The sequence below is a fragment of the Triticum dicoccoides genome, chromosome 2B (assembly GCF_002162155.2).
Source record: "Triticum dicoccoides isolate Atlit2015 ecotype Zavitan chromosome 2B, WEW_v2.0, whole genome shotgun sequence".
NCBI lineage: Eukaryota > Viridiplantae > Streptophyta > Magnoliopsida > Poales > Poaceae > Triticum > Triticum dicoccoides.
The window spans coordinates 418,610,515-418,637,710 of NC_041383.1; the positions used below are offsets into that span (position 1 = coordinate 418,610,515).

Sequence of the window (27,196 nt, forward strand, 5' to 3'; positions counted from 1 at the left end):
GAGCCGCCGCCCGTCGCACGCCGGGGGAGAGCCGTCGCAGGTCGCCACCCTTCGCCGTGGGAGAGCCGGTGCCGCTGCCCTTTGCTGCGGGAGTCGCCGGCAAGTCGCAGCCCGTCGCGCGCCGTGGGAGAGGCGCCCCAGGTCGCTGCCCTTCGCCACGGGAGAGCCGGAGCCGCGGAGCCGCCGTCCGTCGCGCGCCGGGGGAGAGCCAGGTCTCCTCCTCTGCTGCCGCAGGTACGCCGAAGCCTCGCTCCCCCGCGCAACGCCGTCCGCTGGAACATCTTGCCGTGCCTCACACCGGCCCCACCATCTTGTCGTGCCTCACACCGGCCCCACCGTGCTGCCCGCAATTCTTCGCCTTGTGGCGGCGCTCGGCACGCATGCCCTGCACCGGCGCTTCTCCGTCGTCCGACCATGCAGTCTACCCGTTTCGCGAGGCCACGCGACTCGCGTGATCGATGGAGGCGAGGCGAAGTGGTCTTGATCTACTCTATCCCGCTAATCCCTCTCCTAACCCTCCTCCATCCTCATTTTCCTGCAGAGCAGCCGAGCCTTGACAAACCCTCCGCAAGAAACAACTTCCACCGAAAGGCACCAACAGTTCTTTCTAGACATCCCTATCGTTTCCTTTGTATCTTCAGAATCCATCGCAATTGATTTTACATAGAGCAATTCATCTTTGGTACACCACTGAAGAAATTTGTAGCACCTGATTTGTGTAGCATGATCTTTTTTCAGCGACTTTGAAGTGAGATCCCCGTCCTTTAGACATCTACTAATTCAGAGAATCCCCTCTTAAGAATAGAATATTTGTCTTCACGTTTAGTTTGGGTTCTCCACTAGGACAAACTAGCAAATGTATTCATCTATTTTTTACTGCTTCATAATTGTGGTGATGCATGGAGTAAGTACTAACAGACTTCTGCATGTCTATCTTTGACATGGATTATATATATACAACGTGAGTATATATGATTTAGCTTAGATATTTTTCGCACCAGAAGTCCAGAATAGTCCAGAATGACACTGAAGGTTAGAATCACCCTTCTTCCAGATTGATTAATTGTAGAGTGCTTTTTATATGAAACTACCAGTTGTTATTTTCCTCCTTTGCCTTACCCAATGACACCATGCATTCTTCATAGGTTGAGACCATGGGCATCGTCGAAATCCCAATCAGAGCCATGCTTGATGCCATGTTGAAGGACCTGGACCTTCCACAACCACTGTCCACTTTTACCCATCAGTATCCTGAATGATGAACGATGAACAAGTATCTTTGTCTAGCAAATGCTTTAAAGTTTGTACGCACAGCTCAGAACTAAGATGCAACCGAAGCACTCAAGTAGAAAAGACTAGGCAGTAGTGATGTGTGGATGGGGTGAGAAAGAGAAGGGGAAAAAGCATTCTCAGTTTAGAAAAAAGAGGTCCTGACCTGTTTTTTTAATACTCAAAACATACAGTATATATGATACTATGGTTTATAACTGCAATATTTGTTGATGCCAAACACCCTAAATTATTTAAAACTATATTATACACGTACATTTCTCCCAAGTCATATAGCGGTTAATACTCAAATCTTTATTTTATTTTTATGAAACTGATTGGTGATGCTTTGTACATAATAGTCAGGATCTGGTTCACATTACTATACTTCGTGCCTAAATGATATTCACCACTATCTCTATGCCCTTCTATATATTGTTTATCATTTGTACTTTTATATCTGCAAATGAGTAAGAAAAAAATTGATGTGCCTCTGTTTGAATCAAGAGAATGTTCCCTGTTTAAGGAAACATAACTATGGATTGTAGTGCAAATATGATACATAATCCAACGTTTGATGAGAAGAAAGCGGAATACAACACGAAACATCATATATCCTGATCACAAAAGGGAGTTGCAGCTCTCGACTGTCTTAACCATGACCAATTATCACAAACATGTGTTTTTCTATTAGACTGTGCTATGGTTCATCTCTGTACAACAATCTCATATCTAACATCATGTGTTTCTACTTGCAGCTTTTGGTCAGGCCCCACTTGTTTCTAGCTATTCGTGGTTCCAATTAAATGCAAGAGCGTCTATAATGCTTTTTGCCGCATTCATTCAGTATGTATTAACTCCTCTCTCCCATGATGACAGTATAGCATAAATTCACCGAAAATCGGCCACTCTCTCCTGATGCCCCCTCATGGTGCCAGATAAACTCGCAGGTCAGAAAAACTCTCATAATTGCTGAAGCATTTATCTCTTCAAGCTGTAACAAGAGTTCTCTGATAAGGCTGCCTTGCAATATTAACCTCACCTGTATTATTTTCTGGAGATTTTATAGCCTGACCATGAATTTGGCTTGAAATGCTCCTGATGAGGCTTTAAAGTCCTTGGAAGTGTGGTAAGACCCACTCTCACATTGAGGTTTATTTTATTCACCATTAAACTTCTATAAAACGGGGTTACCAAACCACCCACCTTACACACCGTACCAAAAAGTTGTGTTTCCAGAGAGCATGACTGTTGAAATGTATTTTTTCTTACATTTTAACCTTTGGCCAGGGGAACTTTGTAAAACACGACATGGTGATGAAAATGTCTTCTTAGAAAATGAATTTATAATTAAAGGTTGTGTTCTAATTTGCTCTCGCTGTAGAATTATTGAAGACGGGTTAAGAGTAGTGTCTTTTAATTAGCATGAATTATATAGTAGGCTGGCTATGAACTGAAATTATGCCCTCTTGTTCACTGATTATCTATGAACTAAATATACCCTCCTGTAATACATTGGTTTTTCATATGCTGGTTGTGCACACATGGCATTAGCTTCCCTTTTATTACTATATTTCTTCAGTTTACTAAAAATAGAAATATCACTTGAAACTTCTATGCCTGTGGCACCTTAGATCTTCAGTTCATCGGTCTTTCAAATGCTGGTGATAGAGGCAAATCGTCTTGAGCTGAAAGTCGTAAATTATCCTTTGGAGTTGTTGCTTTCTTTAAAGTATTTTTGTCCCCACGAATGATATAATCATGTCTTTGCAATTTTACCTCGATGCACTCATTCACCTGGAAGAAAGTTTCGCCAATTGCAATTCATTCATTCTCCATGAGAGGAGTGACAAAGTGTATTAGCAATATGTATTCTCCCATTCAAGTGGCACTGTGTAGCTTATTAACATAGTTTTCGTTCTTGTCTACAGATAGTCTTTATTTTGTTTGCCGTGCTACTCTGGACTGGAGTGATGTTTGTTTATTGGTTTCTATGCAAACAAATGTAAGATAGTACATCAAGTTTCTTAATATTTGTACCACGGCTAATATTTGAACTTCTACTTTTCCCGAAACTCTCAGAGGTGTAGCATGTGAGAGTTGAAAAATGGTTGGAGATTTCACAGTTCATCTGTCCAATGGATTGTAACTGTAGCTAGAGTGTCCATACTCAGATGCAACACTGCAGTTTAAGACCTCTAAACAGTGGCCTAGCAAGATTCCCGATGTCAGCTTCTGTGGCTTGAGTAAGCGTCCACGGCATCCCTAGGCCCAACAACAATCACACAAGAGCAATCAATGGTGGCAGATCTTTCCATAATGTACCTTGAATTAGGTTGTGACTGTTCGATTTATTTATGTATCTTGAAATTTTCTGAATAATGTAACTTGAAATGACATCCTTGGAACTCAGTTCTGAATAATCAAGCTGGTGCATCTACTAACATTTCATCTTGACATCCTTGGAATAACTTGTACAACTTCTTTTGTGCTAAAGACACTACATGTTCCTATAGTCTCTTTTGTTCAGTGTTGTACACCTCAAACGTTGTCATAAAGAAAGAAGCAACTTCAGTTTTTGGAAGATACTATGTACATATGTACATTCTTAAAGAACTTCAGTAGTGCAAAGTTTATTTTCGGACTGAGAGAGTAGAAGATGCTATGTACATCTTTATTATTTCGGCAAGTTTAGGTTATTTTTGCTATACATTTAATTTTTGCAAGTTATGATCTTATTTTTACATCAAGTTATGATTATTTCCACAATTGTTAAACATCTCTAATTCTCTATTGTCTTGCTTATATTTTTGTTCATTTTATTGATATTTCACACGATAATACGTGCGTTGCACGTGCATGCTTACTAGTAGAAGCAAGCCACAACCGCTACACCCGCAAGTGCGTAGTTGCGGCAATTAAGCGCCAAGCCACCAACTAATCGGCGACTCAATATCACTTGTTAACATTTAAAAGGGGAACTAAAGGGAACGGATACTACCTCTGATTCAAAATGTAAGTTCTTTAAAATTTAATGCTAGTAAAATGTTTCTAAGTTTAAACATGTATAAACAAAGAATTGCTAGAATCCAAAAAAAAATTAGCATTGTTAGATTTATCAATACATATACTCGCAATAATGTATAATCATTTTTATGTGTGAGAACATGTTTGCACATAAACTGATGATCAAAAAATAATAATCTTGAAGACTGTGTCAAAGTGTCAATGTCCAAAAACATTTACATATTAGACCGGTGGGAGATGACTTATGCTTGTAAATGGGTTAAGGCACTGAGTTTCCAAGCAAAAGAAGACTATTCATCTACAAGAATGTAAAAAAATACTTAACCAAGCAAAAATGTTTATTCCAATTTATATCTCATCCAATGATTATGTTCCACCTTTGCCTTTCATTTCTTCACATCTTGAACGACCCGACAACACACTTTTATGTGTATCAATTCGTACAACACTTGCACATGCTCTTTCATCCAATTCATTGCATCCAATCCACAAGATGTCCCTCATTAGTGAGAGACTAAAACGTTAACAAGTCGGCCTTCAAGATTTAGATGGCAATTTGTCATAGTTATTACTCCCTCGATTCACAAATATAAGACGTTCTAACTTTTTTGTGAATCGGATGTATGTAGACACGTTTTAGTGTGTTTGTTCACTCATTTCAGTCCGCATGTGGTCCATACCGAAATATCCAAAACATCTTATATTTGTGAATCGTAGGGAGTACTACTTTTGTTGCGAAAATAGTTTTGTCAATTATGCTCGACTATGTGCTGTGAATTCCCCATGCTAGTGCTAGAGAGTTGATACCAAACAAAATCGCGGCACACATGAAACCCTGAAATCGCCCAAATCGGGAAACTAACCAGATACATGGGGCATCAGAATTGGGAGAGGGAAGCTCACCTGAGAGGAACCTCCCTCCCTCGATTCGCGGACGCGGGCGAGCTGGGGTCGAGCGGAAGGCAGGGCGGAACGGGACGGGATCGCGCGGTGGAGGACCTGCGGGGGCGGGAGGAGGATCGGCGGGCGGGGCGGGAGGGTGGAGCTCCGGCGGCGGGCGGAGGGGCAGTCCGAGCGAGCGAAGGAAGCGGGGCGGCGTGCGTCGTTCTGAATGAACTGAACAGAACAGAGGAGGAGGCTGTACAAAGAATAGTCGATGTCTGATGTACTCCAATCCTCGGACTGCCGTTGCTTTTTTTCTTTCTTTTCAGCCGTATATGGCCGAGAGGCTCCAGCAATAACACCTTCTGTAGAATTTAGTTTTGGTATATCTATATAGATAACTAAAATAGTTTACTTGAAATTACCCTGAGTTTTATGGACCTGCTAAGAGAAATACTCCCTCCTTTTCGGTTATATGGCTTATTAAATTTAAAATCTCATTAACCAAGGCAGATGATGAGTGGAGAAATATACCTCGTAGTTTATAAAATTACTCAAACTTTAATCTGCATTAATTATAATATATGCATGGATGACCATTAAATGAGTAGAAATGGTTACATGGGTTGGTTTCTTTTAATCCTTGCATGCATCAATTTAATGCACCTTAGAATGTAAACATGTAGCGGAAAGAAGTGAAGATAAGACACTTTTGCACTTCTTTGCAATATCCCTTCCGTTATCTTGGTGAAATCCTAACCTCCCGCGTCGCCACCCGCGAGGCGGCCAGGGAGGGCTCCCAGATCCTCCCGCCACGAGCCTCCCCCCTCCTCCCTCCTCCCTCGCCGCCGCCAGGGGCGCGGCCGGGTGAAGCCCGCCCGGCGCCAGCGTCGGCGGGGCTTGTTCTTCCTCCAACGCGATGGGGCGGCGCGGGCCTCTTCACCGGGTGCGAGCGCGGGGCGCCGCGGCGTGGCGCTACGTGGATGGCTGCGCGGTGGAGCGCACCTCGCCGCCACGGCTGGATCCGTCCGGCAGGTGGCGCGGGGCCGCGGCGGCGGCTGGGGTCCGGCTTCGAGCTCCCGGCGGTTGTGTTGGTTCTTCTCTGCCACAGGCATGCGGCGGTGGTGTGGCTTGACCGGTGGCGGTCCGGCGACCTGGTGGTGGCCGGCGGTGCGCGTGGTGGTGGTGCTTCCACTTGGCGGCTCTCTGTGCGGTGAGGCAGGGGAGCGGCTTGGACAGGGGGCGGCGGCGCTAACGGCGTGCCGGCTGCAGCGCGAAGGCGGGAACTTTACGGGCCTCGGAGATCCCGGCCGGGCCTATGCGGCCACGGGTCTGGTATGTTCCTGCTATTGCGTCCGATCAGGTACCGTCATCGACGGTGGAGGTGGGGCCCTCCCGCATGCTGACGGTGCTGCTGCCTTAGTCCTGGCTCCTCTTCTTCATTGAGCAAATACAAGCCGAAAATCACAGAATATATTGAGCCGAAAATCCTTAAAACAGGTATTACAGTAATCTGAATGGTTTGTAAATACAAGCTTTATTGTAAAGAAGCAAATTTCAGATCTTTTCAGAGTACATTATCCGTGCCGCGTACATCTTACCATACCATCTCCAGGAAGAGTGAAACTTTACAGGAATAATATCCTATTTACTGGATACAGTAAGCTCCTAATCTAACCAAAAGAATAGCTCATGTACAGGATCTCGAGGCATCTCAAAGTGAAAACACTGAAGGCCACACTTCCTTCTATCACTTCACAGGACTTGCAAGCCTCTTATTTGGTTACGAACAACCATTCCTACCACATGGACGTCGTGCAAACAGTCCTGCAAAAATCAATAATATCAGTTTACAAACAAGAAAAACATAAATCAAGAAAAAAAATTACACTGTAAGTAATGTACTCCCTCCTTCTAGTGTCAAAAAGCGTCTTACATTATGGGACGGAAGGAGAGTACTTATTTCAGTACGACGGCCTGCTTTGATTACACAAGACCTGCTTTTACTAGGCACAGACCAAGCCTTCGCGTATGATATGTCCACCCATACTCATCCACTTGTTCATATTCGCCCCCGTTTTCTCATTATCTAATTAGAGTTTGACTATATTTTAATCATTATAAATGTCAATTATTCATATTCTTGCAAGTTCGTAACGAAACAATGACAAACATTACTTGACAAGGAAATTACCTTGCGTCATTTCCACCTTAAAATGTATCAATAACACCTTCCTCGGGCTTCACTTTTGGTTGAGATTCCTCGCCAATCAGCTTCAACGGAACATCAAGCTCCGGGGGACTCTGCAAATCCAAACTTATTTAAACATTAATAACAAACTAAGCTATCATACTCTGAAAGCTTTCTGCAACCAAAAACTTTTAGATCACCATGCAACGTATAAGTGGCCAATAGATGTCTTCAAAAAATGGATGTTCCTTGATATCATTTGCACCAGTATTTGAACCTATGCGAGAAGAGGGATCTCTCTGAAGCAGTCCGTGGATTAGTTGCTTCGCCTCCAGGCTAACCTGAAGAACGTATTTCAGTTAACAAATTGACACAAATAAACAAAATGTACTATATACTGAAGCAGTTTTAGACAGACATGATGTGTTGTTATTCATTCCACCCTGTAAATACAAAAACCAAAATTCGCTCAAGAGATTGTACATACATTCACGTTTTACGGTTTAGAACTGAATATATTGAGCAAGAATAATTGGCCCACATCACAGAATGCTCAGCTCTTAGTTTTATAGATAGAGAAGAAGAAAAATGTTACCGGGATGCTACTAGGAAACGTAAGATCTTTGTGCAGGATGTTATAAAATGTCTTCTTCCTGTTCTTTCCTCGAAAAGGTGTACGCCCATACAGCATCTCATACAATAGAATTCCTATAGCATGGAAAGGATGTTAGCTGACCTCACAGTATTACCTATTAACATCACCTTACAATTAGATGGTTGGAGATACTCAAGAATACATCTCGTTTCTAAAACATTTTATAATTATCCAGATATTGCAGATATAGGATCATATGCAACACTCTACATCATACAAAGCACATATGGTTTATCTGCTACTCCCTCCGTCCCAAAATAAGTGTCTCAACTTTGTACTAGCTCTAGTACAAATTTGTACTAAGCTCAAGACACTTATTTTGGGACGGAGGGAGTACAAGTTAGAACCAAAGAACTTGGTATGCATATAATCTTTTTTGATAGACGGGATTTATCCCTGATTTCATCATGTAAACCTTAAGAGTTCTTATACAGAAAAAAAAGCAGGAAACAACATGAAAAGAACAGGTACGTAAACCTTAAGGATTTATCCCTGATTTATCACTGCAAGCCCAGTTTACTGAAATGTTTCCACGTGACTATATGACATATAAACAATACTGTGACACTAAACAACTGACTCTAATGTGTTCGAGAAACAATCAACTTAACCACTACTCCCTCTGTGAACTAATGTAAGACATTTTTGCAGTTCACATGCAAAAACGTCTTATATTAGTGTACAAAGGTTGTAACTCTTTGTAGTCCAACTGGCAATATATATGGCTCTCAGTGTGGATTGTTCTGGCTATTTTCATGAGATGTAGCTGGCCCAGAGAAATTTCAGCTATCTACACCTTTTCAGGTGATTGCTACTCCTACTAAGAAGAGGGGAGAACAAAATTTAACTGTTTTTTACTCATGGTTTACTACACTGGTACATCAGATAATTTATATAATAAAAATATATTTATTAGTCTTATAGCTTTACCAAGAGCCCACCAATCAATGGCACTTGTATGTCCTGCACCTGTGATGACCTCCTAAAATAACAAAAAAAAAGGCAAGGCAATTGTGTTAATTATTAGGAAATAGCTACAATAACATCAGGTAGTTTAGAATAGTACGTTTCAGACTACGTGGAAGATCAAAAAACAACTTACTCTGTTATAAAACTCCCTTCACTTCCAAATAGATGATTTTTTTTAGCATAAAGTTCATGTTATAAAATAGTATTTTGGCGATGTAAGATTCATATTTTCTCAAAAGATGACCATGCTATTTATTGTGGTCATGAATATCAGTGAGACAATGTTGGGAACATAAAACGATATAGAATTATTAGAGATAATAGAACATACGTGAAAGAGAGAATGGGTTATCATCGCAAGTTTCAGATTTTGACATTCCATCGTCTGAAACAGGTGAAAAGTAAGTACTCCCTCCGTCCCAAAATAACTGTCTTGAGCTTAGTACAAATTTGTACTAGAGCTAGTACAAAGTTAAGACACTTATTTTGGGACGGAGGGAGTATAATCTATCTTTTGTAACTAAGTTTAGGCCAGAACCCGAGACAGGCTAAAAGTGAAAATGGAATGTCAAACCTGAAACAGTTGTGATAGATTATAATCTATCTTTTGTAACTAAGTTTGAATCTGAGTGAGAATAATCTATCTTTTGTAACTAAGTTTAGGCCAAAAGTGAGTATAATCCATCTTTTCTATACCTTCAAAACCTAGATATGGAGATGGGTATATATGGGTCTAATCTATCTTTTAACTAAGTTTAGGCCTAAAGTGATCTGTTTTGTGATGGAGGCCATAGTACATTAGAATGTTATGATGGTGCAGGTTACGTTAAGATTATATTGTAAACAATAACTCCAGCAATGAAAATTATTGAGTTCCAACAAAAAAATATATGTAAACCAACAAGTTGACATGCCATGACTGAGGGCAAGGTATCGTACTGGTGCAATGTATTCTTCAGTTCCAACAAACGAATTTGATGGAGTAGAAGGATCCGAGACAAATGAAGGTGGCATAAATTCTTTAGATCTCCTTCGTTTTAGCGATGTCGAATGCTTTATAACCTGCAGGAGAGATGCCCATCATGAATTTTATAAATACTTTGTTTGAAGCGATTCCTTACAAGAAAATATAAAGATGTATAATTGAAGAAAACAAAAAGCAACCTTAAAACCGGACAGGCAAATGAACAGTTGGTATATTGGTTAAATAATTCAGTCACCAGTTTCCAAATTATTGATAGTATACTCATATAGCATTAGTTAGTTCAGTAAATACAGAGAATTGGTTGAGAAAAGTGATATATTTGCTAACTTCCATTTTTCTAAGTGAGACAAATTTGCCAACTATGGTGTTCAAGCTCGGGCACGGAAATACAAACAAGGTGCCATGCAATACAAGCACTGGCTGGCTGGTGTATGCCCTTGGGCCTGTGGGCTCCATATCTGTTAGTAGACCACTTCAGATGGGCCAAGGCAATTGTGCAGACCTTGCGCGCTGGTGGTGCACTGCACGCCTGCACCTCAGCGAGGGAAGAAGGCACCATATAAGAGTTTGACAAGAAACACGCGGTAAGCGACTGCGACCTTCATCAATAGTTCACTATTAGATAGATCAGGTCAGCGGTTCAGGTAGAAACTCAGCCTGCTGCCCATTTTTCGCATCTGCATGGATGGTCTCTAAGCTGAGAAGGTTGCTGGTTGTGTTCTTTTTTTGTTGAACAAGCGGTCCAGCCCAGGTTTTAATCTAGGCCAAAAAAGTACTAGTCTACATAAAATTTTCTTGACAATTAGGCAATCTGTTATATTTACTTTGAATACGATGGATGTGAAAAGTCAAAGATGGTTACTTGAGTATGAGGAATTCTTTGATTTAATCTTCAAAATGTTTCAAATTCTATATGTGTTAATCAACTCATCAGCTGATAAGGAATCCGTTAAGTATTCTAGAAAAGTTTTAACAGCACTCAAAATGTGTTTCCTCAACTTACATGGGGTTTCGACGAAGTCAAAAATGAGAGGTCAAAATCAGTCAGCACAATGTGCCCATCGGCTTGGAGCAAAATGTTTTCTGGTTTCAAATCGCGGTATATAATACCTGCATCAGAAATAGTGCATGCAAATCATCAACCTCATACATCATAACAGAAACAAATCGGTCTCTTTAAAGAACATATACAGGTAGAGCACCACATTGTTAACAGTGAAGCACTAATGCACGGTCTTCTAAGAAACTTTGTCGATAATAAAATATTGAGTTAGGAAGTCACAGCTATACCAAGACAATGAAGATACTCGAGACCAATTACAACCTCCGCAGCATAAAACCTACAGAAAACATACATCAAAATAATGTTACAGAAAAGAAAATATGTAAATGGAATATAGTAGATGCATATTGTTAAGACAAGATGTATCACTGCACTAAACAGTTACTTATTTCTATAACGGGAAACAGAAGAGCAAAAATAGTGAACATTCTTGTGGTTTTGAGCAGCAACACCTTTCCTTCACACAAGCAAGTTATGTACTCCAAACTACAAGAATTTGATGACATTATTTGCTAGAAGCAGTTTCATTCAGTGGAGCGGTAAGAAAGAGTATAGCGCTGCTCGCAGGCTACTGCAGGGGCAGCAGGCCTCATAGCATCACTACCAAGCTTAGCGCTCAGGGGTGTGGCATCGGCTCTTGTTGTAACCGGCCTACCTGCAGGCTTGTCCAAAACTATTTTTTTTCTATCGATGCATGGATACACAAAGCTCTTATGTTTTCTCAAGAAAGAAAACAGTATGAAAGAGTGTATCAGAGCGACTGAATTAGCAAAAGATGCCTAGTCATATCGTCTTAGTGCCATAGTGTGTACAAAAGCTTATATCAGGTAAAATATTCAGATATTGCAAAACCTGTAAATACAAGGTATTATTAATAAAATACCACATGTTTTACTCAGCAATTTTCTAGAGCCAGCTGAAATAATTACTATTTGAATTCAGGAAGGCATAGCCTGACCATAACTTATTTGACTTTGTACTATTTTTTTCCAGCAAGACATCAAGCTACTTTCATCTAGATTGCCAGTTTGCTTATCATATAAAGGAGTTGCAGTACAGGTTTGGATGGGAGGGGAAAAAGATAGAATCCCAAAGTCTCCTTCGCTCCCGTGGTCTCTGATGTCTTTGTTATCACTGCCCTATACTGGCAGATCCAGAAATCTTACCATATGGGTTGGTTCAGTTACAAGGGCACTTGCAAAAAGTTGTGCGGTCATCATTTGGCCAATACAGCCTAGGAACAACGACAGCCTGGGCAAGAAAAGAATCATGACTGCTAGAGCTAATCCTCTTATTTCCCACAGCTATACCTTAAGGTTCCAACCTTTCAAAAAGACCTCAAGTTCCATTTTTTGGGGAATCAGCACATAAAAAAATTTAACCACTGGAAATGCCCGAAGGAAAAGATGTCCCTCCATTACAGAATAAATGGTTTTTGGTTTTCCAGTTTTCAGTGTCCAGAGTCTACATGATGAAATTTTGACCGTCATTTTAATATGTCATGTTAGTATGAATATAACAACAAAAGCACTTTTGATGACATATCAATGCATATAATCTCCACGTGGCAAATCTATATCAATGCATATAATCTCCACGTGGCAAATCTGGAACAGCAGTTGCAGGATCATGGGATTAAGTGTAGGATTAGTTAGTATTTTCCTTAAAAGAAGCTAAATTTGAAAGCACAAAGCCCATAAGTAAAGAGTGAAATAAAGGGCAACTTTGGAAGCAAATTACAATTTCTAGAAAATATTGTGCTTGTAATGACTAGCCCAGATGTTAATATTTGAGCAGCTACCTTGCAGAATCTTCTCTGAAAATTTTCAAGGGTTGCTTATCAAGCGCCGCAAACAATTCTCCTCCGGGACAAAAGTCTGTTATAAGACAAACATGTGTTGGCGTCTGAAAATAGACAATAAGAATTAGCTATAAACGTTCCAAAAAAGTTATCTGGAAATTTAATATTGGCCATTGTGGAGATTAACAGGAAGCAACTAATGGGGCTTCAATCTTCATATTACCTTCCATATGTCGTTTACTAGAAATGTAAAATAACTCAGATAAGGCATAAGGTCATGAAGCTAACCTGAAATGAAGTATACAATGTTGGAAGAAAAGGATGATCCAATAGAGAGTATATTTCTCTTTCAATAATAGCTCGGTGCACCTGTGCATTACAGAACTTTATTAAAATATTCAAGCAAAAGATTGTTTAGAAAAACAATCTATAATAGCATGTCAATATTCATCAATAAAAAAAATACCTTGTTGCGGTTCAACATCACTGATTTGTCCATTGCCTTCATCGCAAATAATTCACCACTACCTTGCAACTCAACCAAGTGTACACTGAAGACCAAAAAAATAATATTATAAAGAGCTATACATCTGATAGCAGAAATAGGGCTAAATTTGAACAGGGTGGCCTAAAACATGGAATTTACTTCAGGAAAAAGTTCATACAAGATGGCTACTCATAAATAAGTTAGACATGACACGGCCAAGCTTACCGAATTAACCATACCTATCCACATAGACATAGGTGCTATTTTGAACTACACACTGTTCTTGCAGCCCCGCAGGGCCACACTCTCATAACAGAAGAAATGGAGATTAGCTAAAATGTTAAGACACCGTTGAGGAGTTGTACCTGCCAGTGTCCCCACACCCCAGAGGTTTTACTGGCTTGAAGTGTTTCAAGCCAATCTTCTCCCCGGTTTCTATAATCTGCAATGACAAAAAAAAAGCATGTGGGTAATTAACAATCATCCCCCTTCTGTTTCTTGCCTGCTTTCTAGCAACTTAAAAGCATGCTTGCCAGGCAGGCATGTCAAAAAAGATAACATAAGAGATAAGACCCTATTGGTCGCGCGCTAAAGGATGTGCCTTACTCTAAGGATACTAAGGTAGGGGTTCTATTGTTTCTAAGGACAATGGTTGGCTGAACCTAGGGGCTGCAGCTCCAAGCTGTCAAATCAGACCTCCTAATCTCGAGATGCATGCACCCTTATAGCTGAGAAAATGTAATTGACTAAGACTGTTTTAAGAACTAAGAAAACGAAGAATTTCTTTCAGAAGCTAACTTTTGGCCATGTTGAATACTATGTATCTCTATCATTTTTTTAGTACCATGTTGCACACATCATAACAAAAAAAGCATCTGCGCTTTTGATGGTTAATATGGCCCAAATCCTGATGACATCATGGGATCTAGGACATTAGAGCTGGTGCTCCTAGGTCAGATAAACCCCTCCCTTATTTCTAACTCATCAACTATTTTAATATATTCAAGTATCATGTAGGTTGAGACAATTTGATTCTGCTATTGCCACTGCAAGAATACAGAACTATCTATATATCTATCTATACCAACATAAAATAACCCAAAGGGGCAGATCCAACTAATCTCGCCCATCAAACCAGGTCAATCCAACAACTCAGGCTGCTTCAATGGCGAGCACTCAACATCTTTAGCGTGCAGTTAATATCGTACCAAATATCAATGCCAGCGCTAATCACATAATTGACACGTAAATAATATTATATCTAATATATGCATGCAATTAATATACTGCCTAATATCATCATGCGTTGCACGTACGCATTTACTAGTCTTGTGAAACAACAGATAGAATATACCTTTTCTATCGCTTTCCAAGAAGAGTTATTCCGTTTGTGAGGTTTTGGAGAAACAGATAGTGAGTGCATTGCCCACAGGTCCTCTGGTCTCTGGGAAAGCAACAGATAGCATGACGTCCCACCAATCACAAAGAACTGGCTAAACAAATAACTTCTCCAATATATTCATATATCAAGTAAAAATATTCAGGAAAAGTAATAATAATCTGTTATGTACTGCAAGGACCAAGTAGCAACCTATCTAACCAGTCCAGTGTGCATGCCAGCATGTGTTCATATAAATTTACGATATTATACCTTGTGTTGCATATTCTGATTTTCGTATTATTTGCATAGGAATAACTAAGATTTTATTCGATCTTTAAATCAACTTCCAAAATCATCTACCATTCTTTTATACATCAATCAAGAACAAAGCATGCCAAAGCAACGTTGATTTCAGATCCCTTTAGGAACACTGAATCAACAAAAAGTAGATGTACCTTACCAAGTTGGCATCAGGAAGCTCCCTGACCGCTTCATCCACATTCCCTGCTGTAGCTTTGACCTGGTTAGATCTCATTCTACAAATAGTTAGCACAGCTCAAGTATTACCCCTTTTCCAAAAAAAACTCAAGTATTACTATTACAGGAAAATTATGTGTCTGCTAGGTTTTTTAGTAGCCCCATATTGCAATGATCTTGGAACCTTCCAGCCTATTTTAGAATTTCTCACAGAGACTGTTGACTGCAGAAACAATACTACAGCCAACGCTTCTTGAAAAATACACAATTTATTGTTTGTTTTTGGAACGTGGCATTTAAATTACAAAACTAAAATCATCTAAAAAAGGCTATGGGGCCTAAGTACCCAAACGACATCCAGCTGACTAATTATAGGTCTCTAGATTAACTTTATCTGTTTCCCAACATATTTTTTTTTTCTGAACCAAAGTACTTTTTCACATCCTCGAAATGGAAATTACTCAAGCTGAGCTGGCCTACCAGTTTGGCACTTTGTATCTCAGTGTTCTCCGAGAGTCGGTTCCTGAGGGGTTCAACATGATCGCTTCCATCAAGTTGCACGCCGATAAAGTACTGAAGCTCCCCCTGTATCCATAGTAGCATACAAATGCACAATTGTTACAGCACCATGCTGGCTCCATCTATGTAACTGTAACTGCAAGCTCCAGAACAAATTCAGCATTTGGATAACATTTCGCTACCTTCTGATCCCACATAGGCTGCAGGTGAAACAAGTTCCAGAACTTCTTCCCTGGTCCATCACAAACCAAAACAAGATACTGTAAGCAAATGTCCCACTACTACATCCTAGAAACTGGATTGCTTAGAGGGGAGAGAGCAGAACTAAAATGTGAGTCCAGGAATCTGTCACTAGATGATGCAAAATGTATTACCGCTTTTGGTGTAGTTAATTAGCTGGACGGTGACCTCCTTCTGCTCCCTGATGGCCTCCCTGATCTTGTCAACGGTGGTCTGGTCGGTCTCCGACCCTTGAAGAAACCTGCAAGCACCAGCAAAATCGCATCACATTATTACATCACCTAAGAGACTAAAGAACTCATGGGAAATTAAAGCAGAAGAGACATGGGAAAATCGAAGGGGGAAAAAACTAGCATTGCAAAAATGTGGTGGCCAGAAATGCGGCAACCTCCGCCATGGGGCGGTGGTGCTGCTCTTGCACGAAGGTCTGACGGTATGGCGGGGGACTCGATATCAGTCAGGATTCAGCCTCTCATGTCAAGGCCGGGACACAATTAAACTCCGGCCGCACCGTGCTCACGTTCCAAGCCCTAGCCGCCATATCCAGATCAAACTCCTCTCCCATACTCTCCGGCCACAGCTCCGGCGCCGCGGGGCAGAGGGAGGGGAGGAGTCCCCCGCGACGCTGACGATGGACATCAATCTCCTCGCGAAGCTAAGCTTCTCTGTTCATAGTTGCTAGCTAGTTCCTCCCGTCCCCATGTAACTTTGGAAATGGTTAAATGGTGAACAGTCGCCTGTTTGAGATAGATCCGAACGGCTATGGATCCGTCCGATCGTGATCTTGCGGCTGTAATGAGTCACAGTGATTCATTGGCGCTTTAGGGCATGTTCAGTTAATCCCCACCGCAAGGGGATTGGAGAGGAATGGAAGGATTTGGGGTGGATTTTGACTTGCTGGGATTTAATCCCTTCAAACCTCTTGAAATCTTATGAAACCGAACAAGGCCAGGTTCGATTTTACAGAGATAGTTGATTAGTTTGTGCTTTGCATTGATCAAGATTTGTTTCCTTTTACACGGGTATGGGGATGTAGCGCCATGCAGTTTTAATAGGAAAAGAAACATGATAAAACTAAGAGTTGAACTCGGCCTGAGAGTTGAGAGATTGCGTCTCTCACCAACTAGGACAATATTTTGGTACAAATCTAAACTATGATTTTTTTTATACAAGCGAACCTTATCACTAATCAAACCAGTCAATCGAATCTCTATAGAAACATGAGATCCGATTTTTGAAGATCTTATCGCGACAAACTTAATAATGAAAAAATAAGAGTTGTCATACCACAATAACATTTTTGTGAATAGCATGTTAATTTAAGCAACACATACCTAATAACTTACGTACAACACAATAGTAGCATTGACTCATGCTTCTGTGTGAAGTATGATAATTTACGCACTGCGAACCTGATAACTTAAGTACAACACAATGATAACATTGATCCATGAAAAAAAAATTAAAAACAAACACCATTAAGTTCTGTGTAAAAAGTGTGGCACCATACGTATTACGGGACAACTTATGTACACGGGAACTTTGAATCCGAAAAAATACATAAAACATATCAACAAGGGATCTAGTTTTGAAGATTTCGTCACGGCGGATTCAATAATATAAAAATAGATTTTAAATCAGACTGGTGGTTTGAGCTACAAAACATTTCAATTATTGAAATGAGAAGAATCTAGGATAGCATCTGTTTTTTGTCCTCTATTGCATGTGGGAGAAGGTGGGGGAACTTATTTTATGCCCTAATAATTTCAGTGTAAATAACATCTAGACCTACTAATAAAGGGGGATTGTTTCTGCCCGTCTCTCGCGCACTTTGCAGAAAAGCCTTGAATTTCCTGAGAATCAACTCCCAGTCTAGATTTAAGTCAGATAATCCCTTTTGCAAAAAAAAAAAACTGATGTTTTTGTTAATCAACCCTAAGTGAAGTTTTAAGTTGGATTTTTACTTTTGCAGCAAACCCCCTCATATTTAGGTTAATCAACCCGCAGTTCATATTAAATGCTTTTTAAAAATATTCATATATTTTAAACCCTAACTCCAAATTTAACTTCTATATATGGAATTTAATTAGGAAATGTGTACAATCTGAATATGTTGTTTTACGTGTTTGCAAATTTTTAAATGATATTTAGGGTGCAACCTTAATCAGTAGCGCATGGTCCATCTTTCTTTTCGTACTAGTGTCAATCTGAATTGAAAATGAACACCTCACCAAAATCAGATTGGAGACGAAAGAAATCATCTATAACCACGCATGGACGCCTGATGAAAACCTTACAGTAAAAACAGATTTCTCATCTTATGCAGCGCGAGAGGGATACCTTATGATTGACCACATTCAACCGCACTGGAATTGTGTGAGCACTGAGGCCACCGTCGGTGACGGTGGGAAGAAGGATAAGCAGAAACACAAATGGGATGCCATGTGTTGAAATAAAGGATGTGGGCATATTGGGGTCTTCAATCGTGGTTATTGGGTTAGGGGCGTGTGGTATTTTTTCTCTCTCTCAGTTGCAATGCACATGCTCTTTTGCTATGATAACTTATGTACAAAGACATGATAATTTACATAATCCAGACGTGGTAACTTTGGACCCGATAAAAATCATTGAAACATACCAACATGGAATCGGGTTTGAAGTCGACCACCGATTTGAGTTACAATACATTTTGAATTTTTGAAATGAGAAGAATCTAGTATGACATTAGTTTTTGTCCTCTAGTGTATGCATGCATGTGCATATGAGGAGGAGAAGATAAGGTCCTTATATCTATCCCTAAAAATATAACGTTCTCCCGTTAGTCCACTCTTATAAGAAAGTCAAATTGTGCAAAGTTTGAAGAGGTTTATAAGAAAAAGATATCAACAACTAAGATACAAAATAATATCATGCAAAAATAAATCTATTATGTATTTAGTTATACTGATTTTGTATTTTAGTTGCTGATATTTTTCGTTGTAAACTTAGTTAAACTTTACATCGTTTGACTTGAGACCAAATTTTTGGACCTTTTGGGAGACGAAGGGAGTAACTTTTAATTTTAGTTCAGTTTAGATTATATTTCTTTTGAGCTAGTTGCACAAATTAGCATAAAAGCTTTTGATTCAAATTTGTGGTTAAATGAGTAGCTCAATTTAATAGAAACTGGGAGCTTCCATTTATAGCAATTGGATGTTAAAATGATCAGTAGTTTATGTTAAGTATGTTAAAAATTGGGAGCAAATCATGTGGATGCATAAACGTTGGAATGGTTTGGTTTGGAATTGTGTCTTTTGGGGATTTTTTAAATTTTGGCACCGATTAGAAACACCCTTCCAATACACTGAATTTTTGGGATTAAGTTTTGGAAACGAGTTTAGGAGTAAATTTTTGGGGATCGATTAGAGTTGTTCTTATCCACTGGAGTTAAGTTTTGGGGATCGATTAGAGTTGCCCTTAGCTATTAGTGTTGTGGCGATATCGCTGCGATGTGATGGTGATGTAGTTTCGAATAAGAATCTTTCATCTCCAACGTTTCATTGATGATGTGTGCGGTGTCCTGGAGAAACTTGTAGGCCTTATTGTTCTCATCATTCTTCATTGATGACGGAATGATATTCTGTGTTTGTCGGCGGCATGGCTCCATGTTATTTTCGACGACATCATAATAAAAAAGGTAGGGGCAATATTATTATGGATCCCAATACCCATGGACACCGTGCTTGTAAGGTGAGGTCTGGAGGGCAGTTTATGCCCGCTATTTTTCATGATGGGTATCCACGAGCTCAAGGATTGCCCATGGTGTAGATTTAGCTATAGATACTTATCTAACAGGTAGATTCCACATGATAGTGGCCCTAAGAATTATAGATGGTCTAGAAATCCAATGGCATATATCCATGACTAAATATTTGTATTATATTGGTAATATGACTCTTATTGTGTTTGGGGCTTTTATTTGCCATTGTTGCTACTGCTTTTTGCATTTGCTCCATGAATAGTTGGGTATCTGAAAGTTGCGTGCATGTATAGGAATTTGTGCCACATGGATATCAATGTGGCTAGGAAAAAGAATGAGTAGCTTGATATGGGTGATCTAGAGGAGCTATACGCGGCCAGACCCACCACACTGCCATCCTTATTCTTCTTCAATGCGCTCTTCTTTTTCGAACCTTCGCGAGAAAGGTCATCAGCCTCACCTAGTGATACAAGCACCATTGTTTACCTATATTATTGGGGTTCACCTGATATGTTGGTGCTATTGTCAATCTTCGTTTCTACAAGGTGGTCTACAATTGTGGCAATTCAACAAGGTTTGGTCCTCCATACGCTTTTGCGGGTGCTTTAGTGGCTAAATGTATTGATGTTGTCAATCGTCTACAAGAGCTATGGTAGCATAACGATGACAAGTTCGCCTTTGGTTTTGATAAGAATTTTGAGACATATTGTCTTGATTGTAACCTATCCTTTTGTAGGGTCATTTCTCTTGACAAAAAACTCCACCCTAGACGAGACAAACCCACGATTAGGTAAGAAGTGTGTTTGAGAAAGCTCCACCTCATCTCCCACTCTATCTCTAAATTCCACTCCACCCCTAGATTATAAAGGCGTGCAATGTGTGCTGGCTATCGAACTAGCTCCAAATTGCATATTAGGGAGAGGTTGTTGTGAAATGTCTAAACTAACTATCTATTTTCTTGTTTTTTCAATCAATATGCTTGTGTATCACTTTCCTTGCTAAGCATCATATGTGTTTGTCCCGAGTGTGATTAAGAAGGTGTTGGTGAAGTTCGTCGGCGGAAAGTCTTGATCGGTGGAGTGCTCTAGCAAGCGACGAAGTCCTCCCTCCATCAGACGGTGATGGGATTGAGCAAAAAAATCTAGAAGAATGAGACGACAACGACGTGTACTATGGGAGAATGAGGGGCATTGATGATGTACTTCAGAAGAATGAGGTGACAACAACATGTTAGTCCATTGGCAATGGTGGGCGACGGGAGAAACAAGAAGGGGATAAGACATGACAAGCGGTTGAAGCTCTTGAGAAGATGAGGATCGTTAGGAAGCATAGGAAGGCAAACCCTAACCCCAGGTGTTGTCATATTGTGCCATGAAAAAAGATTGAGGAAGACGAAGGGTAGTTAGAGAGAAAACAGGCAGTGGGTGGGCTAGTGACTTGGAGTCACTCAATGTCATTGATGCACGTTTTCATATAACTCCAAGCTCTCGGCAAGTGAGGCATCTCTAGTCAAATGAACTAGAGGCCATTGTAATTTCACTCTACCTACAATATCAAGTTGAGATTTTTCAGGATAATTATACCTCCTCAACTAGTGAAGCTATGGAGCGGAGTTGTCCTCGAAACACCCTTGAAGGGGGAGGTTTTAGGATGCGGCTATTCTGCACCCGGGCTCATATAAGCGTGTGTGAACAGTAAACTCATTTTAAATGGTAAAAAAAATCCGAATTATTTTGTGGTGCAAGATGCTGAAGTGCCTGATGCCGGTGCAAAATTTGATGAAGTTTGAACATTTGAGGAGTTCGTGGCAAAAAGTAAGATTTTTTGGTGCCGGAGAATCTTTTGGAAACAAAACTGTTTACATCTGATTTTGTCTTTTTTTGCCACGAGCTCCTCAAATGTTCAAACACCTCGAAATTTTGCACAAACATCAAATTTGAGCATCTAGCACCACACAAGAAATAGGATTTTTTGAATTTTTATGCTACTTTTAGTTTTGCTATTCACCGGGTTTAGATGAGCCCGGGCGCCGAATGAATTATCGGAGGTTTTAAATCTGTTCAAGCATGCATTTTTTTCTTTGCTTTTTGACTAGGAAACTACCATTGCACCAATATGTTTGGTTACTTCTAGTCATGATCTAGTGAGTTGAGAAGGCGAGGCTTATTCACAAAACGAAAGTTTTTCTCACCTACAGTTCCTCCCCAGGATCTCTTCGCGCGTGTACTCCGTCAGCTCCAGGAAGCTATCAGACGCGAAAATCTGCCCAAAAAAAGACAATTCCATCAGTACTGTACTATTCTTCATCATGCACACGTAAACTGATTTCAGCTACGGCTACTTACAATTGGGTTGTCTGGGAGCCTGGGGTCCGTGATGACGAAGTTCTTCTCGATACGCTCGAGCGTGGTGGCGAGGTCCAGCCCCTGCCTGATGTCCTTCTCCCTCTCCGCGCGCTCCCAGCTGTTGGTGCGCTCCACCGTCATCTTCAACTCCGGCGCCTCCACCACCGCCGGCTCCCTGCTCCCCACGGAGCTCCTCTTCCCCACCTTGAACCTGCACATACAGCCTCTGCCATTGTGAGGACGAGGTTCCAATTCATTCAGTGTACAGTACCTGTTTAGCGATCAGGTGACTGACCCCATGAGGGAGGAGCGGCCGGACTTGCGCCCGCTCATCATCTTGCTCATCCGCGACTCCTCCTTCTTCAGGTCCCAGTAGGGCGACTTGTAGCCGCCGCCGGTCGGGGTGGCAGGAGCCACGAGCGGCGAGCTGATCTTGTCCGCGTCGCTGGCCTTGGGAGGCTCCCGCTCCGGCGAGTCCGCGCGCCGGTGCTTCACTGTCTGCACGACCTCCGTCATCGACGACATGGCCTTCTCCTTCTGCCGGTCTGCGTTCCCATGGAGTGTAGAGAATTGTCAGTTTCAGCGCCGATCGAGTCGAGAGTGACCTGACGACGGCCAAGGCAGAGTTGTTGCGCGTGGCTCACCGTCGTAGCGGATGAGCGACACCGGCAGCTCGTTCGGCCGCATGCGCTTGTCGCTCAGCCCTTCCGTGTACTTGCTCACCTCCACCTGCATCCTGCGCGTCCATCACAAATAAGAGGGCAGCACGAGCAAGAACATGTCTTCATGTGCATTGGACAAGTAAGGTGAGCGCGTACCCGATGAACTTGATGACCTTGCCGTTGTCGTCGCGGATGGGGGTGACGGTGAGGAGATTCCAGAACGGCGTGCCGTCCTTGCGGTAGTTCAGCAGCCGGCCGCAGAAGCTCTTGCCGGCCTTCACGGCGTCCCTGATCTTGGACACCTCGTTCTGGTCCGTCTCCGGACCCTGAAGAAACCGGCTGCACAAAAGCAGAGCTCAAACATGCCTCATCGCAGTGATCGATCGACCAAGAAACCGGGGACGATGGCGAGCACGAGCGCACGTACCAGTTGCGTCCGATGATCTCCTTGGCGGAGTACCCGGTCATGGTGTAGAAGCCGGCGCTGGCGTAGATGATGGGGATGTCGGGGCGGGTGGCGTCGGAGACGACGAACGTCTGCTGCAGGTTGGACAGCGCGTCCTTGAGCTCCTGCGACACCCGCGGCAGCGCGTCGGACGACCCGCGCCCCTCCATGGACGGCTTGGCGCTGCCCATGCCGGTGCCGCCGCTGCTGCGGCGCCGCTGCTCCGGCTTGGGCCACCACCCCTGCTGCTTGCTGCCGCTGCCTGAACCGCCCGGCTCCTCGACGATCTCCTTCCGGCTGGACAGCGACGGCGGCGTCGGGAGGGTGAAGCTGCTCTCGTCGCCGGACCCGGACCCGGACGGGAACGCCATCCACTTCTCCACAGAGTCGGCTACATCTTTGGAGCTGCCCGCGCCCGCCATGGATTACGTCACGTGCTAGCTGTGGCGACGCCGGTGACGAGACTGATTTGATTAACTGTGCAGCTATGGTGGAACAACCATCTGCTGAATTTCTGTGCTGAAAAGAAGAAACGCAAAATTCAGGTGTCTCGCAGGCAGTGTTGCTATGATCTTGTCGTAAAACTCATTCTTGGGGATGAATCCCTTCATCAGGAAATTACCAAACTTCTTTCCCACTTCTTTTGGGCGGGAGAGAACAATAAGCAGAAGTACCATATGGTCAAATGGTCTGAGATCTGCAAACCTAAGGACCAGGGAGGTTTGGGAGTCATCTCTTCCAAGCGTATGAACATTGCCCTCCTGTTCAAATGGCTGTGGCGGATCCAGACGGAGGAGGGGGGCCTGTGGCTGCAGATTATCCGTAGGAAGTACCTTCGTGGGCAACCACTCGCTTTTGCCTCTAGGTCTGGAGGTTCCCAATTCTGGCAATCGGTGATCTCTCTACTCCCAGTCCTACGCATTGGGACCTCCATCCAGATAGGCTCTGGGTCTGCCACCCTCTTTTGGCTAGACCGATGGGCGGGACCCCGTCCCCTTGCGGAGCGTTTTTTCGCATTATTTTCTATCTGTGTTCGCCCACAGATCTCTGTGGCCGAGGCATTAGAGAACCTAGGCGCGATTGCCTTTCGTCGCACCTTCGGGGCGGCCGAACTTGTGCAATTGGATGAGTTACTGGAATGCATTGCCCTTCACCCTCCCTCTCTGGAACCGGATTCGCTCTCCTGGCACCTTGAGCCAAGCGGTAGATTTTCGACTAGATCTCTATACCAGGCTATTGTACCTACGCCTGGTCCAGTAGAGCTCACGGTGCTCTGGGAGATCAAACTCCCCCTTAAGATCCGCATATTCTTATGGCAATGGGTTAGAGGACGCCTCCCCTCGGGCATTGAGGTCCGTAAGCGTAATGGACCCGGGGATGGGCTTTGCCCCATTTGTCTGGTTCCGGAAGACTGCAACCACATCTTCTTCCGGTGCCCAACGGCGCAGTTTTTATGGAGCTGCTTTCGGGAGGTAGTCGGAGGCTCATGGTGCCATGACAACCTCCCGGATTTGTTCGGGGAGACCCTCCGGCTCCCCGGGTCTAGGCGCGCCCCTATTTGGGTCGCGCTCGGCACTCTTGCCTGGTCCCTTTGGTGTACCCGCAATAAATTGGTCATCGAACGAGTGATTCCGTCCCGTGTGACTGATGTGATCTACAAAATGTGTGGCTTCTTGCAGCTTTGGAGACCGCTTAGCAAGCGGAGTGACCGAGTCATCATTGACAGCATCATGGCGGGTCTTCGTGCCTCGGCGGCGTCATTCGCTCCTCCGCCTCCATCTCCACCGCCCCCCCTGAGCCAGATTAGCGCTCTCCGGTACTCTTTTGGGGTTTGTCTTGCTGTGCCCCCAGCATGTTCGTTGACTTTTTGTACTTGTACCTTAATGTTGGATGCTTGATGTTGGACGCTTGGTGGTATGCTTTATAATATAAAGCGGGGGAAAACCCTTTTTCATCGAATGAAGAAAAATCCACTCAAATCGCACGTACATTTGAGGCTGTTAACACCAACAGGTGATAATTTGAGCAATCACTTTTCTACTGTAGTATAGTGACCAATCAAGGGCTCCAAACAAATCGAACTGGGAACTGGAACTTGATATGTATATTTTTAAGAAAAAAGAACACAACCGACATGTGAGTGGAGATAAGCCAAGAATACTTCCAACATACCGAACTTGATAGACATAGTACAGTAGAGTGGAACGCCCCGTTGGTACCCAGGCTACGTCCAGCTCCAGCTCCAGCACGGAATACCGGTGTACAGAGACGGCAAGAACATAAAAGGAAAGCGGCAAGACGACGGACCAAGCATCAAAGGACACAAGTGCACGGCCCAACCAAAAAGAGCAAAAGGCAGAGGAGGATCAACCAGACCAACCTTGAGGAATCAGGTGTCAGGTGCGGCACCTCCCAATGGCAGAGCAGAGCAGAGCAGCTGGACCTATCTAGCCCGTGCGGAATCAGGTGCTGCTGCTGCGCCTGGAAGTGGAAAGCAGAGCGGCAGCGGAAAAGAATGGCGGGCGTGGCGCAAGGGAGAGGATAATGCAATCCTGCCCGTGGTCGACTCACGGGCGTCGCCTCGCCCTCGCGGCCCCGTTTTGTGGCCAGCGATGGAGGCACGTACGGACCCCGGCCGGTGCGACACGGGGAGGCGTCGTCGCCAGCGAGCGGGGCATCGTGCGGACGCGTTTTGCCCAGGGGTGGGGGTGGTGTTGACGGCTACGGCGACGGCGACGGGGAGATTTTTCGGGGCGGGTGTGCGGCCACGGGAGTGCGCGAGGGAATCCAGTGGATGCCGGGCTGCCGGGGAGGTCCGCCTGAGCTTCGCTGTCGCGAGGTTGTTCCCGAGTGTGGGACGGCGACGGGCGAGATCAGTGTGGCCGGCTGCTGTGGATAACTAGGAACAATCGGGTACAAATACGATGGGACGACACGCGTTACAAAATTGCGTGTGCCTTCGAGGTCTTCTTTTTTAGCAGTAGAGATAGAGATTTAAGAAGAAAGACTACAGTTTTGTGTATGGATGGGGAAAATTTTCCCGCGTTACCAAACCTATGATGATTGCAGATGATTGGGTTGTGCTGGGGGCGACATCCTAGTAGCTTCTCTTGTGGACCGTCCGCTCAGCGTGATTAGGAGACGAGAGACAAAACGGGTGCACTGTTCTATGAAAAAGAAAACTGAATGAGATAGCTATCTTCTAACACTTGCAGATCTTTTGCCGATTATCACCTCTAGTACTATCCGAGAACTACTAAATGCCGCCTTATCTCGCAGCAGCAGTAGTAGTAGGAATTTCAGAATTCTTGCATCACTTTGTACTTTATTTATCAGGAGGGGGTGGCTCCCAGGAGCATATACTCCGGATGAACAGTAAATTAAACAAAAAACTAATTTTTTTGTAGATGTTCGTGTTAGTGTCGCAAGCATGCTTGACAAATTTCATGTGAAATGGAACGGCAGTGTTTCGTCAGTGAAAAAATAATTGGGTGACATTTGGTCTTCAATTTGTTTTGTTTTTGCACAGGCCAAAATGCTTAACTTTTTTGCCTCAAAATTTGCATGTAGCATTTGTATGTGACTAAGATCACATAAAAAATTATCTTGATTTTTTTGACATTCAAAAAATTATCTTTGGGCCTGGGAGCATGTGCTCCCTAGAGCCAAATTGAATTTCCATTATTTTTCATGATACTCGTAAGAACTTAAAAAAAATAGGTGTTGGCACAGGCCAGGTTTTTAAAGGAGTAGGAGATTTTGAGCATTGAATACTTTCTGGGTGAAAATCATGCTAATTGACATCATACTATCTACCATGAAGAGAAGATCATGTGGGAAGAAAACCAGTTGTGTAGGAACTTCCAGATAAGAAGACGGCGTGTGGTATGAGCATCCCCCACTCGTAGCGATGCTTGTACCATACGGCGCCGCTACCATCTTGTCAACTGTTTTGCACTCGTGTGATCGGATCTCGCAAACAAGGAACAAAGAGGCCAAAACTCATGATGGGAATGAGCTGAGTCGGCCCGCCGGGTTGCTAATCTGACTCAAAAACTC

At 42.9% G+C, this 27,196-nt stretch overlaps 2 protein-coding genes across 6 annotated transcripts in view; both read right to left on the bottom strand.

Moving 5' to 3' along the window:
• LOC119363983 (UDP-N-acetylglucosamine transferase subunit ALG13 homolog) overlaps positions 1-5,343 on the bottom strand; it is a 13,685-nt gene extending 8,342 nt beyond the window's left edge. Inside the window, exon 1 of the mRNA XM_037629369.1 lies at positions 5,200-5,343. The gene's annotated coding sequence lies outside the window, so the exon portion shown is untranslated. The remainder of the gene's footprint in view (positions 1-5,199) is intronic.
• Positions 5,344-6,687: 1,344 nt separating this feature from the next.
• LOC119363984 (phototropin-2-like) lies at positions 6,688-25,743 on the bottom strand. Of its 5 annotated transcripts, none has more exons than XR_005174551.1 (25): positions 25,518-25,743; positions 23,120-23,656; positions 22,849-23,031; positions 22,675-22,766; positions 22,326-22,575; positions 22,031-22,241; positions 21,877-21,947; positions 16,081-16,187; positions 15,889-15,938; positions 15,668-15,772; positions 15,171-15,230; positions 14,684-14,773; positions 13,695-13,771; positions 13,309-13,393; positions 13,131-13,211; positions 12,843-12,946; positions 11,269-11,318; positions 10,982-11,088; positions 9,933-10,055; positions 8,955-9,006; positions 7,965-8,077; positions 7,570-7,710; positions 7,373-7,482; positions 7,115-7,267; positions 6,693-7,005 (listed from the first exon to the last, which is right to left on the bottom strand). XR_005174551.1 is itself a non-coding variant. In XM_037629372.1 (24 exons), the coding sequence occupies exons 2-23, from the start codon at positions 23,557-23,559 to the stop codon at positions 7,390-7,392; spliced, it is 2,685 nt and encodes an 894-aa protein (XP_037485269.1). In that variant the 5' UTR covers positions 23,560-23,651; positions 25,518-25,741; the 3' UTR covers positions 6,688-7,005; positions 7,373-7,389. The 5 variants fall into 5 exon arrangements, 3 of the variants coding, with proteins under 3 accessions (XP_037485269.1, XP_037485267.1, XP_037485268.1); XR_005174552.1 differs by having other exon boundaries at positions 7,115-7,282; XM_037629372.1 differs by lacking the exon at positions 7,115-7,267 and having other exon boundaries at positions 6,688-7,005; positions 23,120-23,651; positions 25,518-25,741.
• Positions 25,744-27,196: the final 1,453 nt, after the last annotated feature.